The following is a 16,926-nucleotide window of genomic DNA, read 5'->3' on the forward strand; positions in this document are numbered from 1 at the left end:
GTTTCCCTGAGCTTTGAAACAGATGAATGAAATAAGGCAGCAGCCTGCCTTTATGAGAAGGATATTTGGGACGAGTGTGGTCTTTTTCTGCAGTGCTCAGAGTGAAACTTGTTTGGGATTCCCAGCAACAGTGGGTCAAACAGCTGTTCTGTTTATATCCTCCTTTTCCTAAATGTCATGCAAGTGCTGTTTCCTTTGAATACTGTCTAGTGTTCCTCCTTAAGTAGCAAGTAGGCAGCTGCATTTGACTCTTGTAAGGCAGTGGCTGATGTGGCTGCAGAGACCTGACTGATGGAAGAGCAGAAGGCAGTAGGGCTGCTTTGGGTTAACAGGAGGAGATCCTACAAACAGCAAGCCTTGCCTGTTCAGGTTTGCGTGTGCCTGCTGCAGTCTTGTCATCAGCACAGGCTTGCCTTGCCTCGTGCGAGGGTTGTTGATGCATTATATTTGTGGAGAAACTCTGTGATAAAGCCACGGTTAAATATGGTTACTTTCCATTCTCATCAACTGTATCTATTTCAGGTTTTTGTTGTTCTGTCTTTTTGCACTTCTAGCATTGCTGAATATTTTCAAGATGTTTCCTTTTTAGAAATAAAAGCTAATCAAAATGCTTATTCCCCTCATGCTCCAGTGTTTACAGGCTGTATGTATGCAACTCTTTAATTTTAATAATTTTTAAATTGTTTCATGAATTGGATTGTTCGGCTTTGATAAAGTGATTGGCTGTGTTTTTTTTATTGTACTTCGTTTTTTTTAGGGCAGAAGATACCTCTATGCTGGTTCAAATTCTGGTGTGGTTCAGTCTCCAGTGGCATTCTGTGACAAGTACACTACTTGTGTTGACTGTGTTTTAGCAAGGGATCCTTACTGTGCTTGGAAACCTCTTGAAGCTTCCTGCACTGATATTTTTAAAGAAAGTGAAATTGAAAGGTAATGGTAGCCTTTGATTACCTTACAGTTACAATCAATATTGCATCAGTCTTTGCCCCTTCCTGATAACTGGCATTTTTTAAATGAATGTTTTCAAATACGGACTTTTTCCTATCCATATATCTGCTTGTGCTATTTAGATAAGATGAATTTTACTTTAGGATGGGCAGGCTGTAGGAAACAAGATTTGAAGTTGTAATGCTTGGACTTCTTTTACAGAAACTGGATTCAGAACATAGGTGGAGATGCATCTTCTTGTTCTGGTGAGTTAGTCTTTGAAGAGCTGTTTCACATGTCTAGGTGGAGTAGTGAAAGAGTTGTGTTTAGTTCAGCTTGGTTTTTGTGATTATCTGGACATTCATTTATACTTTAATAGGTATGATATTCTGCTTTTGCATACTTGAGCATCTGTAAAGCCTGCATGTTGTCTTAAAATGTCTGTATACATTTCAGTGTGTAGTGCACAAACCTCTGAAATGAACAGGGGCACCTCAACAGCGACTTGTGAATGAAAGCAATATTTACCATAAGTACTTCTAGTGCAGAGGCCTCTGTCTCTGTGATACAGCATTTGACATTCTACTGTGAGCCTTGATAAGTGCTTGGTTTTGCTGCTGGATCAGATGAAATGATCCTGAAAAAAGCGGGTTTTATGGTGAGAGGGGAGGGGGACTCAGAACATCACCATCACACAGAGCAGCTGCTTTAAGGCAAGTAACCACAGGTGCTTTCTTCATAGTGTGTACTGCTGCTACCAGATCAAGGAGATCTTAAAGAGTAGTAGTGTTAGAGGAGATTTGTACTGCAGTAAACAAAGCTCTTAAGATTTTGATTTGCTCCATTTTTATTTCTAATCCAAGCAAAGCATGGACTGCCATAAGAGTTTTGCGTGTTAGTTTTTTCATTAATTTATGGTGTTGCATTGTGGGTGTGCCATAAGTGCTGATGTTTTTTTAGAAGAGAGTTTAAATTGAGTAACAGCAGCACTTTGTTCAGTTTCTTCTTGGATATTTTGTAGTTGCTGATTTACTTAAAATGCACTAACTGCGTAGAAAGTGATACCAAGTTCAGCATCTTTTCTCAAACAATGACTCTTCTCAGATGCATGCTCAGTTGTGGATCTCAACAAGGTCTCATCTTTATCTAGAAGTGGAGGCTGTCTTAGAGTTTGAGGTGCCCTGTCTCTTAGTCTGTCTTGATGTCTCGCATGCAGCTGTAGCCTGGTATTTCACTGAGATTCTTGCATGCTGTCATCTTGGTCTTGTGAGGTGATCCGCTGTAATCTTTACGTTTCCGTTAAGACTATAGGATAGTCTTGTGAAACTGTACGGATTAGAGCAAACGGGAATCATTGCTGATACTCTGCACGTTTATTTTGATGTTCCAGATAAAGTAAGAGAGAATTCCCTACAGCATACATTCAAGCATGGGAGCACAGCAGAACTCAAGTGTTCTCAAAAGTCCAATCTGGCACAGGTAGTTTGGAAGTTCAAAGACGATGTGCTGAGAGTGGAGAGCCCCAAGTACCGTCTGCTGGAAAAGGCACTGCTCATCTTCAATTTATCAGAAGGAGACAGCGGTGTTTACCAGTGTTTGTCAGAGGAAAAAGTGAAGAATAAGAAATTTTCTCAAGTGCTGGCTAAGCATGTTTTGGAACTGAAAAAGATCCAGCATACCACAGTGGGCCCCACCGCGGCAGCTGCACCAACAGAAGGTAATAGCGATGTGCCAAAAGTGTCAGCTCTATCAGCCGAGGGGTCTACCGCTCACACCTCGACCACTCAGATGGTACCAGTAACGACAGCAAGGATAGTAACAAAGCCCATTGGCCCTGTCCTAACAAGCGCAGCTTCCAACACAGAGCTCTTCAATTCAATTCCTGACGCGGTCCCGGAAAAGACAATGTTCCTCAAGTCAAATGATAACTTCCTGTTGATGTTCCTCTTCCTCTTCTTTTTTATTCTCTTCTTGTGCCTGCTCTCCTACAACTGTTACAAAGGGTATTTGCCAGGGCAGTGCTTGAAATTTCGCTCTCTCATGCTGCTTGGTAAGAAGAAAACAAAGTCAGATTTTTCTGATTGCGAGCAAAGTGTGAAGGAGACGCTGGTGGAGCAAGGCAGCGTCAGCCACCAGAGCGGGGAGCAGCCGAAACCGGCACACGACACCGGCTACGAGACTGAGCCTGACTGCGGGAATGGCCAGCTGCAGCCTGGGGATTTGCAGGCATCCCGAGAGGCCAAGGACAAGCCCTTTGATGTCAAGTGTGAGCTCAAGTACGCCGACTCGGACGTGGAAGGGGACTGAAGGACCCAATCATCCACTTCAGTGGTGGAAACGAGCTGTGGTCCTGCGGCTAGCTATTTGAGCACAGAGAGCGTGGGTGTGACAGCTGAGCCATAGCGGGGTTTACGTGCTTAAGCTGTACAGCAAGCCAATTTGTGTTCAGATCTTGCCAGATTAGAGCAGCGGTGTTCTTGTCTGCAGACCATAGTATCTTGTGTTGTACTGTCTTTTTTTTTTTTTTTTTTTTAAATGGCCAGTTTCAGATCACCATTTGTTTGTTCCCAGTTTTTCCCCCACCAACCACTTCGCTCTGGTGAACAGTTATTCGCTTGTTCTTCAGCCCTCTTCTTCCACAGGATAAAAGTAACTTTCTAATTCAGTTGGCTTTAAGAAGTACTTCAGTCTACACATTTTTAGCTGCCATTAAAAAAAGACCTAGTTTCATTTTAATTCCAAATTGGAAATTAAGTTTAGTTTATCAGATTGGTAAATTACAGACTTTTGTCCAGATTGGGACATTTTTTTTCTTTGCTTCTAGTGTTTGTTCTGAGTTTTGTGCTTTGTGTTTTGGCACACTAGGTCTCTTTAGTTGGTTAAAGTTAATTTTTTTAACTGCTTTTTAAGTATCTTAGATTTTAAGGTATAATGGGGATAACAATGGCCTAATTTGTGTAAGACTCTCAGGGATAATCTTGTTTAAAGGCTTTTTTCTTTACTGCTTCCTAGAAATTTAGGTACAACAATATCAGTACAAAACATGGAGTAAGTTGGGGAGGAAATAATAGGTTTAGGTATTATTATCCTTTTTTCTTTTTTTTACCCCCCCCACCCCGCCCTTAACCAGCAAGCTGGACATAGCCACATTCTGTTTTCTATACAAAACTGGATTTGTTGTTGTTGTTGTTGTTTTGTAACAAAACAGTAGAGGCAAGCAGCTGTCAGTTAGCAGTGACACAGACAGAGGTTTTTTGCACTGTGGAAACAAAACAGGAATCGAGAAGAATTACCACTATAATTCAGCTAGTGACTCGCTGGAATGGACTGTTAGGATACAGCCTGATGAGCAAACATTGCCGATTTTTTTTTTCTTTTTTTCAGATTCAGAAATAACTCAGCTTCTTTTTGTGACAAATCTTTGCAGCTTCACCCTTTCTGGATGACACCTTCCAATCTCCTGTGCAACTGGAGACTAAAACTGGAGCTGCTCAAACAACCAGTCGTTTGAACTGTTCGTGTGAATCGTGCCTGCAAACATGAAACTGTACATTTGTTCTCAGCCTGGTTCACAGCAGCGCTGTTTGTCTGTAAAAGCATTTTGTGGGTACAGTCCTGAAGAGTTGTTCCTCTCACTGCATCTTTCTGTAAATATTGCTAGAAGTAGGATACATTTTAACAGTAAATAGCAGTATGCCTGGGCTGCTTTTCTGTATTGAACTTTCATGCAAACATAATTTAGACCATCTTATTGTAAACAGTTTATATTTTACAAGATTCAGTTTGGTTTTATTTTTCTATTTTTAATTATGTACCTATAACAGAATAAATATTAAAATAAATTGTATTATATCTTGGCTTTCATGAAACTTGACACAATGACATAGCTTTCCATATTGCAAGTACTAATGTTCCTTGTGGTTTCCTTTAAGGGGAAAAGTTAAAACTTTTGTGATTAATTTGAAGCAGATTCTTTTCTCTGCTTTAGTTGAATGGGTTATAAGCTGGCGGGGGAGGTGGCTGGAAGGATGGAAAAAGAAACATGGGTGAAGGAAGAAAGTGCTCTTCTCTAGAGGCCTAGGGACACTTCCTCTTATTACCCTTCTAAAATCCATTTGTCTTTTTGCATTATTTCTTCAGTGTGTGATGTATTTCTTGCAACTTTTTTCCTTAGTACCCTCTTTTTTTTTCCTTTCTGTCCTTTTCTGTCACACAGCCTCATCTCCTATACCTTTCCCTCCTACTGGTACCTCCTTTTTGTCCTGTGTGGGAAGTGATTCACCTCCTTCACCCACCAGTACCCAGCCTGATGTTTGGTCTAGCACAGACCCTGTAAAGGTCATGTTGTTGCCACCTTTCCTGAGTGACCAGGCACAGCATGTTAGTGTCCGGGGACCCTTTCACCTCTTCTGCCAAGCCACAGGTAAGTTGGAGGATCCCTGTATAAACCCGCATTTTCTGCATTAAAGGTTTAGATATGTCGCCATGTACTGTGTATGTTTTACTTTTTTGATGTTTAAAAAAAGAAGGAAGAAAAAGACCGTTTCAGGATGTATTGTCACCATGCTGCTACCAAGAATCTGGCACTGTGAATACTGTACTGTAAAATGCAGGCTCTGATTTAGCAGCCTACTTTAGTATATTAATAGTCAGTTGATTTTAATAGGCTCACTTGCATGCTGAAGGAGTTCACTGAATCATGATGGCATATGGATGTTTAGCAGGTAAATATTGTCACTACCAGTATGTATGCCATTTAAAAAAGGTGCTTCTGTTGATTTAAATTTAGCATATTTTTCTGGACCATGTCAGTTATTCCTTTTTAGTCTTATTACAAGTGGTAAAGTACTTACAGTAATGACAGCTTCCATTTTATGAAGAATATATTATCTGCAGTGTACAGGAAAAGGACAAAGCTATTTTTTCTGTAGAAATTCAACATCTGTCCTTCAGCTTTTGTTTGGATCGTAGTTGCCTGTTTAAGGTAAGTGAGATTTAATGGATCTAAACAGGTCTCAAAAGGTAACCTTATTCCTTAAAAGAAGAGATTATAGATAATAGATTAATTTTTAAAAATAGCATTGTTTCATATTGGTCTGTCTGTTGGTCAGTGTGTGTTAGTGTTGCATGGAATCAGGTCAAAATGCATAAATCTTTATATTAGAGTAGGTCTTAACAAAGGCATGATTTGTATTTCCATGGCTAAAAAGAACAACAGTGGGGTCAGGACTCTTTCACAGAATAGAATCATTTAGGTTGGAAAAGACCTTTCAGCAATAATTTGTTCACTGTTGCTATAGACAATTCAGAAACTTCTTGTTGTCTACCATGAAAAAAATTGTAATAATAGCATAAATAGCACAAAGGTTTTAAACAGTTGTGATAGTCATGCTACAGATCTGGAATTTATTTTTAAATTACTTTTTTTTCATACAGCAATGTCTGTTTTAACATGATATTCATGTGCTGCTTTTTAAAAATTGTCAGTAATTGTAATTGCCTTGGTGGTGAACTTAAGAAAGAAGGAGTAGTGTCCTAAAGTCAGCCTGTGGAGTTCGCTCCTGAGGAGGTAGGGATGAATAGTGGAAGAAGCTGTAACAAGAATCAGACATCCCAGAGGTGCAGTGATGGCACAGACAGGGACAAGATGAGCCAGCTCTGGAGGCGTTTCCGACTTCTCTCAGAAAGCAGTGAAGGACTGGACTTTGTGTTAGGGATGGGGGTTTTTACTCCCTTTGGGAAACAAGACTTTTGGCTGACACATCACAACCTTCTCTTACCCAGAATTACAACTTTATTCAATTGATTTAAAAAAAAAAAAAACGAACAAATGCAAACCAGCATACCAAACTGATGTAGATCTTCTGCTGTATCCTTGACCTTAACTTCACAGGCGAGTGATGTACTGGAATATCCCAGGTATGCTGAGCAACAACTTAAATGCATTTATAATCAGAAACAGTGAAAAACATTATGCTTTATTTGTATTTCTGGCCTGCAGATTCAGGCTTTCTCAGAGTCCACGGTGTCGAGAAGTCTTACCTCCTCCCTCAGTTCACTTGAAGCTGGAGTTTTTCCATAATGGTTTCTTAACTTTTCAGTCTAATTAAAATAACCTTGGGAGTGTGAACATAAAAGTTCTACAGACTCAGCACTATACTTTAAAGGATTTGTTATTTCATGGAGATAGTGAGATTGGTACCCGATAACACCCATGTACAACACCTGTTCCCTGTGGTTATGCTATTTTAAAGGGAATGCAAGAAAGCTTCCCACATCCATGTGGGAAAAGATCCATAACTCTCAAGAATCAGAATCCCAAGTGATTCACTAAGTTTTTCTCTCTTTGGTGAAGCTTGAAGTTGCACTGAACGGCGTGCAGAAGTGTGGGGAAAATACAATGCACTGCACTTCACGAAACACTGCTGCAGACTGAGTAAAACTCTAGAGTCTAAAGTGCCTGCAGAGTGAGTCTGAAACAGACCTTGCCCAAGGCAGTGTCCACATGTCTGAGGGTTGGCTGTACTGGTGTCACCAAGTGCTTGTGCAACACGGGTCTCAGCAGTAGGGCTCAAAAGTGCCCAAGGTGTGCCCGATGTGCCCCCGGGGGGAGGACCTCATCTGTCAGAGACTGACTTGCCAATGGAAATAAGTAAGCTTTCTCTCTGGAAGTGGCTTGGTAAGTCATTCTTGGGTGAGGTGTTTTAGATGAGCTGCATCACCCATGATACCCTGGGGTGGTCTGGTTGGTTGACCTGGTGCAATGCATTAAGAGCTCAGTTAGAGGAGGCATGGAGGTGTGCAGCACCCAGCACAGAATGAGCCTGTGTAGGAAAGTGCTTTGTGCTAGACAACAAAACGTTTGTCTAGGACTATGAATTACAGCATGTAAATTACAGCATGTCAGTATCTTAAAATGGAGTTTACTCCGGTTGCTACTTTGTTCAACTGTTATAAGAATACAAATACCAAATAACATTTTTCCACGGACATACACTTTTGTTTTATAACCACTTTCGGTTTTTCAGCTTTTTTTCCTTTTTGTGAACTGTTGTATAAAATAGTCCTCAGAACATCTCCTCTTCCTGCCTTCGTTAATGAGTGTTTCTTAATAATTATGCCTGTAGACAGATATATCATTAGTTTTGAAATCTGAAAATGGTTTAACTGGTAGCCTAGAGAGGAAAAGCTCTGTATCTCCCAGGGCAATTCAATCCACTGTACAAATATTTTAAAACTTTATAAAATTTTTTTTTTTATTTTTATGCAGCATATTTCGAGATTTACATGGTGATGCTTTGTTGAAGCAATACCGTTGACTTTAATCTGTATGGTTGCTTAGTAATCCGTGGTTGGTTTACCTTTATCCTCATATGGGAATGCTAAGCTTCTACCTTGTTAAACAGTTCCATATCCTGCTTTATGAATTGGCTTCTCCGCAGACCTTTGGTGTTGTATCTCATGCTATCTGCCTATGACTCAGTTTCAGCATCTTTGCTACAGTAACCTGAGAGTAGCTCTTAATTTGTAATTTTATAGTTTTGTACCACTTCTTTCAGTGATTCCTGCACTGACTGAACATTCATCACTTACAGGCATCTTGGTACGATAAAACTGTTCCTTTGTGCGGATCTGTGACATGCCACCTGTTTTTTGTTATTTGAGATAAATCTGGAAGATAATTTTTCAAGTTAAGATTGTTCCTGTAATATATTAACAGAAAAGGACTTAGAAGTCTTGACTTAAGGTTATAAAATTGAGTAAATATTGCAGACCCTTTTTGCATAAAAATGAGACATCAAAAGTACCCTTGTCACTTTAGACTGCAGTATTGTAGGGCTGCAGTTACCTTACTAGAATGTTGATACTTGTTTTTTCAGACATCAGGGCCTGCTGTGGCACTCTTACATCTAACTCCACATGGAAAACAAACAGCACTGAACACCTTTGTAAGTGTGGGTGTTATCCTGGCTCTGATGGCTTCCTCCATAGTGACTTCTGTAGGACAATTGAAAATTAATTTCTGTAAGGACTATGACATGGATGCTGCATTCTTAAATTTTGGCATCAACAGCAGATTTTGAAAAATTTCTGCAGAAATTAGCGGTGCACTTTTATATGTAAAGGCTATGGTCAAGCTAAGAAATAGTGGAAAGGCATGCAGGAAGAACACCTTTTACCTTTTTTTTTAATATATTATTTTCTTGCAATGACTAGAATAAGCTCAATGTTAACATCATTTAAGCATAAGGCACATCAAGTTAAAAATGGGGAGAGTAATGAGGAGAAGTAGAACCATGAGTGTCTTATTAATTCTTCCTCAAAAGATTTCCTTCACTTTTTTCTGGTGAATAGAATCTTACCTTGCACAGTTGTGCAGCTGACTGCATTCATACAGGTTTTTCCTGTGCAATGAATAATAAGGTGTAGTTGGGAAACCTCTTCTTTTGTGACTTTTGATACTTCATAAATGCTTGAAACATAAGGAGAGACACTAAAATATCTTTCTCCCTATGAGGAAATCAGTCCAGTTATGACTAGCAGTTGTACCCTGCAAGTAATTATTACTGCTGTAATGTGCTTAAAACATTTCAAACTGTATACATGTTGTAGTGTATCCCATACATACCAGTAAGTAAGTGTTCTTGTACACTCATTGGTAAATTTTATCAGCTGCATCATATGTCAGCAGAGGGCTTCGTTAAATTAAGCCCTTTGCATGGTTTTAGAAGTTTTTGATTGGTATCTGCACAGTTTGAAAATGCCATCATTTTGAGAAAATAGTTTGTCAAAAAGTCTCTTGAGACTTTCTGAAAACAGCCGGTACCTCTGTGAAGGAGTACCTCTGTGAAGCAGCAGCTTTGCTGCTTAGTTGTTCAGTTCAGTGCTTCAGCTTACTTCTGGAATCGGGTGCTCATGGGCCATTTGCAGAGGTGAACTGATCTGGCCACAAAACAGTCAGTATTCACCATTTGAATTTAGTATACAGGTGATTATGGGGGTGCTACAAGGGTGCAAGAAAAAGAGGTATTGTAGAATCCATGGCAGCTTTTGTAGTATGACTAGGTATGTATAAAAGGAGAAGTTTGCTTTACATCAGGGTCTTTGAGATCCAAATTTAATTTCTAAATGACTTCTGGCATGTGTTTTCTCAGGAGAGAGATTCACTTTGCTGTATATTTGCTTCTGTGTACCATGTGCTTACACGTTTTTACTTGACCTCCAAGCTTAGCCTTTCTTCTTTTGCAATTCAGCATAAATATTTACACTTTTTCTCCTTGCTGATATGCAACTCAGGTTCAGTAATGTCTCAGCATGGAGCGGTACATTGGTGCTAACTCCTAAACCCTGGCTATGATTGAGAAGCTGGATTTCCCAGTCCTGCCTAGTGAGATATGATGGGTTTGGACTGGTGTCAGCGTCTCTGGAGCGTAACTCCAACTTTATGCTCTTTTCCTCAGAACTTCTTGTTACCCCCACCAGCCCAGTTTGCAAACTGACTACCTGTACACTTACTTCTCTTGTCATCCCCATGAGAGCTACAGCTTGTAGGCTTGTAATAATTAATCCCTCAGTGTGATGGCTGATTAACTGGGTACTGATTTGGAACATAGCTGTCACTGTTTTTTTAACTATTTCAGCAGAAATCACTTACCAGAGCAGCTTCAACATGTCATGTGCATTGTCCCCTCAGTGGAGATGAAAATCTCCAGTCGTCTTCCTGCTAGATCTGTCTGGCAGACAAAGGAGCAAGAGCAGTAACTTGTGCTCTCTGGAGAGCAGGAGTGATTTCTGCAGAGTATGTTACTCCCTAAAGTATGTTCTCTAATTTTCTTCACTTTGTTTTAAAACTTAACGTGGTAGCCTTGTTAGCTGATGGGAGGGCCAAAGATAAGTACGCAAACTCAAACTGGAAACTCATTTTTTTTTTTCTGCCAGTCCCTAGTTCTAGCTTGCTAGTGTTTAATTTAATTGTTCTTCAGAGGTAATTATCTGGGTTCCAATTGCAAAACCATTTTTGGACCCACTTAGAGAATATCTAAGTAAATGCTGTTCATGCTGGGAAGTGTGGACAGTTATGAATTGCATTTTCATCTCATAGGCGAGTCAGCCATCTTCTCAATCTGCTTTTAAATTCCATCCTGAGAAGGCAGATGCCGAGTCCTCCTTGGTCTGCGTGCACTGTGCATCGCTGCCGCTGGTGGCTGGCTCCTGCTTCCAGCTTTTATGTGGTTCGCATCTCACAGGAAGCACTTCCTGGTTTTAATCCACCTTCGTAAGGCTGCGTCAGCTGGCGGTGTTGATGTTACACAAATGGACTAGTAATTTAACAAAGGCACCAGGTTTTTGAAGGGCTATGCGTTCTGCTGTATGAATTATTTGGTGTTTGAAGTAATATTCTTTGTTGGCATTTCAGAGAGGTCTGTTTTCCTTGGCTTTTTAAGTGATTTTTTTCCTCATTGCTGTCAAGCTATTTCCAGTTCGTTTTCTAGAACGTATTGCCCCTACTTTAAAAAAATCCAAACAAAAACAACTGCCAGAAAACGAAAACTACAAAAAAACCCCAGATATCTGAGATATGTTACCTACCGTGTACACTCTTCAGAAAACTGCAAGGATGATTGTCTCAATTTAAAGATTCTTTCTTCCCCCACTTTTCCAATCTGTTACCTCCTGGTTGCTTCATTTACTATTTATTTATTATTTTGCTAGCTTGTCAGCAACAGTGACTCAGACTTCTACAACTCAAGAAACTGTGATCAGCCTTAAATCTATCATTCATGTACTGGGTAGTGCTGGTGGTTGTTTTCCATATTAATGATTGACTAACCTTTTCCTGTGCTAACTTTGATCTCTGATTTAAATTACCTTTCTGCACCCAGATTATGGTGTCTTTTTAAAACTTAATCCCTGCTCTGGATGAGAGCTTCCCATATGATCTTCGTTTTCTGAAATCTGGGATGTTTAGTTCAGTAGCATTCAGTACAAGCCAAAGCTGCAAGCGAGATAGCAAGCATTAAATCCAGATGCCACTCTTTTTCTAAGATTAACTTTTTTTTTTTAAATTTAATCTGCTGCATGTTATGAGCTTTGGAAGGGGTTTTGGTGTGTATTGGGGAATACAGGTGAGTTTTTTCCCAAACCTAAACATCCTGTCACTGAGGACAGCTTCTGGTAGCAGTTCTGTGCCTAGATGATAGGAGTTTGTGGAAAAAAAAAAAAGATGTTTTGTTACCCTGCTAGAATTTCTCTGTGGGATACCTGCCAGTTTTCTTCACTGGATTTCAATTTGCTGTCAACTTTCAGAGATTAGTTTAGCTGGGGAAAACTTTAAGAGGTTTAGGCTTGCTGATGGCTCCTGCTTTGTTTTACCCAACTGACCTCTCTCCAGCTTGAAGTGTTTCTCTGAATAATTTATAGGGAAGCCTTGTTTTAATGTTACCCTTCAAGAACAGTGTTAAAGATGAGGAAAAACTGTGCCAAACCAACAGTGATGGTTGTTCACAACCACACCAACAGTGTGTTTTGCTATACAGCTTCATTGAAATGCCCATACTTTTGAAATGTCTCCGAGCTCTGCAAGTTGCAGCATTTGGCAAAACACATTAGCTTGGCCCGTACTCCCTCTTGCTCCCTCACCCCAGCCTTACATCAGCGAGTTCTAATTAATCTATAATATCTTGGTTTTAAATTAGTATCTCCAAGCTTTCCTGAAAGCCATATGTCTATTAGGATTTGATGCCTATATGGCAAATGCTTAATTTGGTACAGTTTAGCAAGGCACATCACCACGCTGCTCTGAATCTGTAGCTTTAAATCTGGATTTATTTATTTATTGATTTGTTTTAAGCTAAGATTGAATTTTCACCAATAATTCAGTGAATACCGTTAGACTGTGGGTAGAAGTTCACAAGTAGCTGCAGTGGTGTAAGTTTTTAATGCTATCTATGGCTTCTGAAATTTTTGCTTATGGAAAATCTTGAGGCAGAATCATCTTGCTATTAAATACATGGTTTGTGCAAACCTGCCTGACTTGGTGTAGGTCAGAGAACCCAGAAACTACCCAGACAGTATCTGGACTGTTACCACCTGGGCAGTACATTTTCACTCCAAGTGCTGAAAGCAGAGGTACAGAAAATGAAATCTATATGGAAGAGTAGCAAACACTTCAACAGACACTGGAAATTACGAAGGGCTTATACCGAGAAAATGGGTAGTTCAGACAGTGCAGCAAGGCTTTTTTATTTTGTTTGATAATTGTTAACCTTTCCCCTTCTAAAATTGATAAAGTTGATTAATAATATATTTACTGAGATTGAAGCAATGTTTTCAAAGTTAACTGTTGAAATATCTTTCATTGTTGCTTTAACATAGCTACTTACATATCTAGACTAACTTGCTGTGTAATTCTCTGCTTGAATATTATGTTTTAATAACTTTTTAAAATCTTTCAAGCATTCTTAAAATGGATGGCAAAGTAAGTACATCAAATATGTTAGAAATTGATATTTTAAGTTTGTACTAGACATGTAATTAATTTGTATTATAGCAACAGTAGCAAATGCAGAGTGTATGTTCATGTTAATTTCCTTTGTCTTAAAAAAGTTCTCTAACCATTACATCTGAGTCTGAATTTATCTCACTCTAGAGTTGCAGAAAATTTGTGTTTAACAAATGCAATTCAAAGTTTTTACAGATGAAACTGTTTCACAGTGTATTTTTCCTATTACTCAATCCTGAAAAGGAAATCAAAGTAGAGAAAGTAATAACACAGTGCCTGAAAATCAGGAATAAACAGCAGTGAAACACGAAGACCAGCAAAAACCCTGACTAGTGCTTGAAGCTAGATTTTGCTGTCGACTAACCTGTATGAGTGTTACTCTGTGGGGATTTCCAATGCTTCTGACTGCAGAGAAAACAAAGGTAGGGTGAAATTGCCCAGTTGCAACTTGTTAAGGGGCCGACCTGAAACAACACAGCTTGAAAAATTTCCCAAATCAGGAAACTGTGGGATTTTAGTCTACTGGTGAAATGTGTGTCTAAACTGAGCTTTTGGCAGATTTACAGAACAATTGTGATCTTTAGCACCAGAAAATAGAGCAGGTTCTCTGGTGTGAATAGTAACATTTGAAGTAAGTTTAGGGAAGCGTCCTGTGCTGAACACACCACTTCCTTGCATGCCCCTAAAATGGCATTTTTCAAGCTCATGGTTTTAGATAATGGGCTTGAACTACTGCAAATGAAACTTGTGAGCTTGTGGCTTTACTTGAGCACCTGGCTTTTAGCTTTACAGTGCTAGAGTAGTAACTCTTCTATGCTTGGAGAAGTTCAGCTTGGAGAAGTTCATCCTGAGGCTTATGCTGTAGCTTTCCCTCTTCTTATTGATCTTCACTGTGGTCAAGCTGGTCTTAACTTCTCCAAGTCAGCCTGACCTCTGCAAACACTATCGCTTAATTTTGTTTCTGTATTAATGCCATGTCAGACTTACTGTGGCATCTGTTAGAAATTATAATCCAGAGTGGTTTTGAAGGTAGGTTTCTATGCTTCAAAGTCTATTTTTTTTTTTTTTTTTTTTATTACTTAAAGATTTCTATCTTTTTGCTGTGCTGGTATTTACTTACTGTTCCTCCCATTTGTCCAAATTCCAATTTCAGTATTAGTTTACTGAAATAATTTGTCCCCGGTTCCAGACTTCCCATGATTTTAGTGACATGTAACCTATCTACTGTTAACTGTAGAATGAGTACCATCATCCATTAAACATTCTTTTTTTTAAATGAGTGTGTGCTAGGCTAGCTGTTTCCGGTTAAGCATATGCTTGCCCTCTCCACTTTGTCAGAGCTGTTGTCAGTCCTTTGAGAGAGACTCTGCCACTTCCATCCCTCCCTCTTTCCCTCAGAGATAAACTCTCCCAGGCTTTAACTAGATCATGTTATCTATCATTACTAACCCTTACTCTTACTACTAATTTAGGTCTCTGTATTTGTAGTATATTAGTTTTATTTCCAAACGATTTAAGAACTTAACACAATATGCTGAGGAAGTAAAGATGTAAAGACTACCATTTTTTTTGTCTGCCTGCATGATTATCTAAAATTTAATTAGTTTTCAGGACACTGGCCTAGAATCAAATCTTTTTCTAGAGAAAAATGCCACTTCGATTTGCAATCTGAAATGCTCATAGTAAAAGCTGACTTCAGTAGTGGGTTGCCTGTTCTCTCAAGACATACTTGCAAAAATAATTTTCTTTTTAACCCAAATTTCTCTTTACATCTTCTCTTGCTAAGGCTAGTCTGGATCCTAGTCCCCAAGGGAGAAATAGGCATGTTTTAAACATCAGAATTACTGCAAAGTTCTTAGCTTGGCCCAGATGTATGTCTTTTAAATGAAATGGCTCTGATACTGCCAAGTACCCTTCAGCCAACCTTGCTAATTTTCCAGGAACAGCTGTTCTGTCCTCTGGGCTATTGTCAATCTCTGATTTACTCAAATTCTGTCCTCACAGGTTAAGATGAATAATAGCAGCAAGGCTAAAAGATTAGATTGCTCTTTGTTGTTGATCCAAGCTTCTTCCCAAGTTCTGTCTTGCCTAATTGCCTGCTGTGACTAATGGTTCTGTGCTTTTTCCAATTGTGCTTCTTTCATTATTAGTTCCACCATCTTTGACACACTGAGTTCTTGAACTTTCTCCCCTCCTGGCCTTTGTTTCAGATTTTGCAAGGCGTGTCTCGGATGGTTTCAGGTTTGTCCCAGAAGCTAGCTTGATCAGAAGTAGGTAACATGGCCTAGTTGTAAAGGAAATTGTATAGGCAGATCTATAGTTCATCATCTGCTCTGTCATGTTTGTGGGATAAGTTCCCCCTTGTGAGAATCCAGACAGAATTCCTTTATACATATGAGCTCATTTACAACTTTGGCTTGAACCTAAATTACCAGTGCTAGCTCCTTTTTATCCCAGGATTTTGGTACCAAGAATTTCAGCACCGAGAATTTCAGCTGAAGAAACCTAAGAAATATTACAATTAACCATTTATGCCTTTGAGCCTAATCTTGAGGTCTTAGGTTTTTGTTTTCTTTTCAAATACTCATCTTGTATTTTCTTACAAAATAAGCTGACTGACATTTTTACAGGTCCAGATGACTCCTATTTTGTCTGGAAGAAGAATGGACAGAAGATGAAAGCATGCATCACTGAGCAATCTCATATGCTGTTTGATGGCAGAGTGCACGTTCTGAGTTGGGTGAAAGATTCGGTATCAGAAAATACAGAATATAAATGTTTATTTATCTCAAAAGTTGGCAACACAACGTCAGCAGTGCACATCATGGTGGAAGATAAAGGTAGGCTGGTTTTGAATGTATGCCATGTTTGGCCTGACCCTGATGAGAGTAACGCTCTGTAATCTTCACCCATAAAACATCTGCATATCTGAAGATGGTAACTCTTGCTTACTGTATTAGTATCCACTTCAGTTGTTTATGAAAAGGTTTAGAGCCATAAAAATGCCTTCTTTCACCCTCTCCCCCAAAGGACTAACCTGCAAATTAGCAGTTATGATCTAGGAATGAAACCAAAACTGCTAAACTAATGGACACAAATTGGAAGTCAGATGAGTACTAGAGAGTTAAAAATAGGCACCCTGCCAGAACTCTACAGGGTCATGTAGAAAAATTACCTAATGCCAAGGAAGTCAGATGGTAAAGAGAAACCCCCACCACTCAGGATTTCTAAAAATCAGATTATGTGTAAATCACCTCTAGTTGGGCAAGGTCAGTTCCTGCCTCTTCATTTGGACAGTAACTTGGCAGGAGGTCAGGTAGCTAACTTCGGCAGCTGTGCAAGATCTTCACGTACCCAGAACTGATTGATGCAACTTGAGCATCATTTACAACTAGCTTTTGAGAACTTACCCAGGCCTGGAGAAGGCCTGAATAGTCTTTAAAAAGACAGCAGGAGCAATGAAGATGATATAGTATGGATTTTCTTGGCAGGGGAAG

The 16,926-nt window shown here is 39.4% G+C and overlaps 1 protein-coding gene across 6 annotated transcripts in view; it reads left to right on the forward strand.

Moving 5' to 3' along the window:
• SEMA4D (semaphorin 4D) overlaps positions 1-16,926 on the forward strand; it is a 102,883-nt gene that overhangs the window by 83,609 nt on the left and 2,348 nt on the right. For 2 of the 6 annotated variants that reach the window (XM_068423246.1, XM_068423247.1), the window contains exons 14-18: positions 758-930; positions 1,150-1,193; positions 2,318-2,644; positions 5,144-5,350; positions 16,060-16,269. In XM_068423246.1, the coding sequence (XP_068279347.1) occupies positions 758-930; positions 1,150-1,193; positions 2,318-2,644; positions 5,144-5,350; positions 16,060-16,269 (961 nt within the window). Of the gene's footprint in view, positions 1-757; positions 931-1,149; positions 1,194-2,317; positions 3,464-4,311; positions 4,666-5,143; positions 5,351-16,059; positions 16,270-16,926 lie in introns of those variants that run through there. The other 4 variants (XM_068423241.1, XM_068423243.1, XM_068423245.1 and 1 more) reach the window with 3 other exon arrangements.

This window comes from Nyctibius grandis, chromosome Z (assembly GCF_013368605.1).
Source record: "Nyctibius grandis isolate bNycGra1 chromosome Z, bNycGra1.pri, whole genome shotgun sequence".
Taxonomy (NCBI): Eukaryota; Metazoa; Chordata; class Aves; order Nyctibiiformes; family Nyctibiidae; genus Nyctibius; species Nyctibius grandis.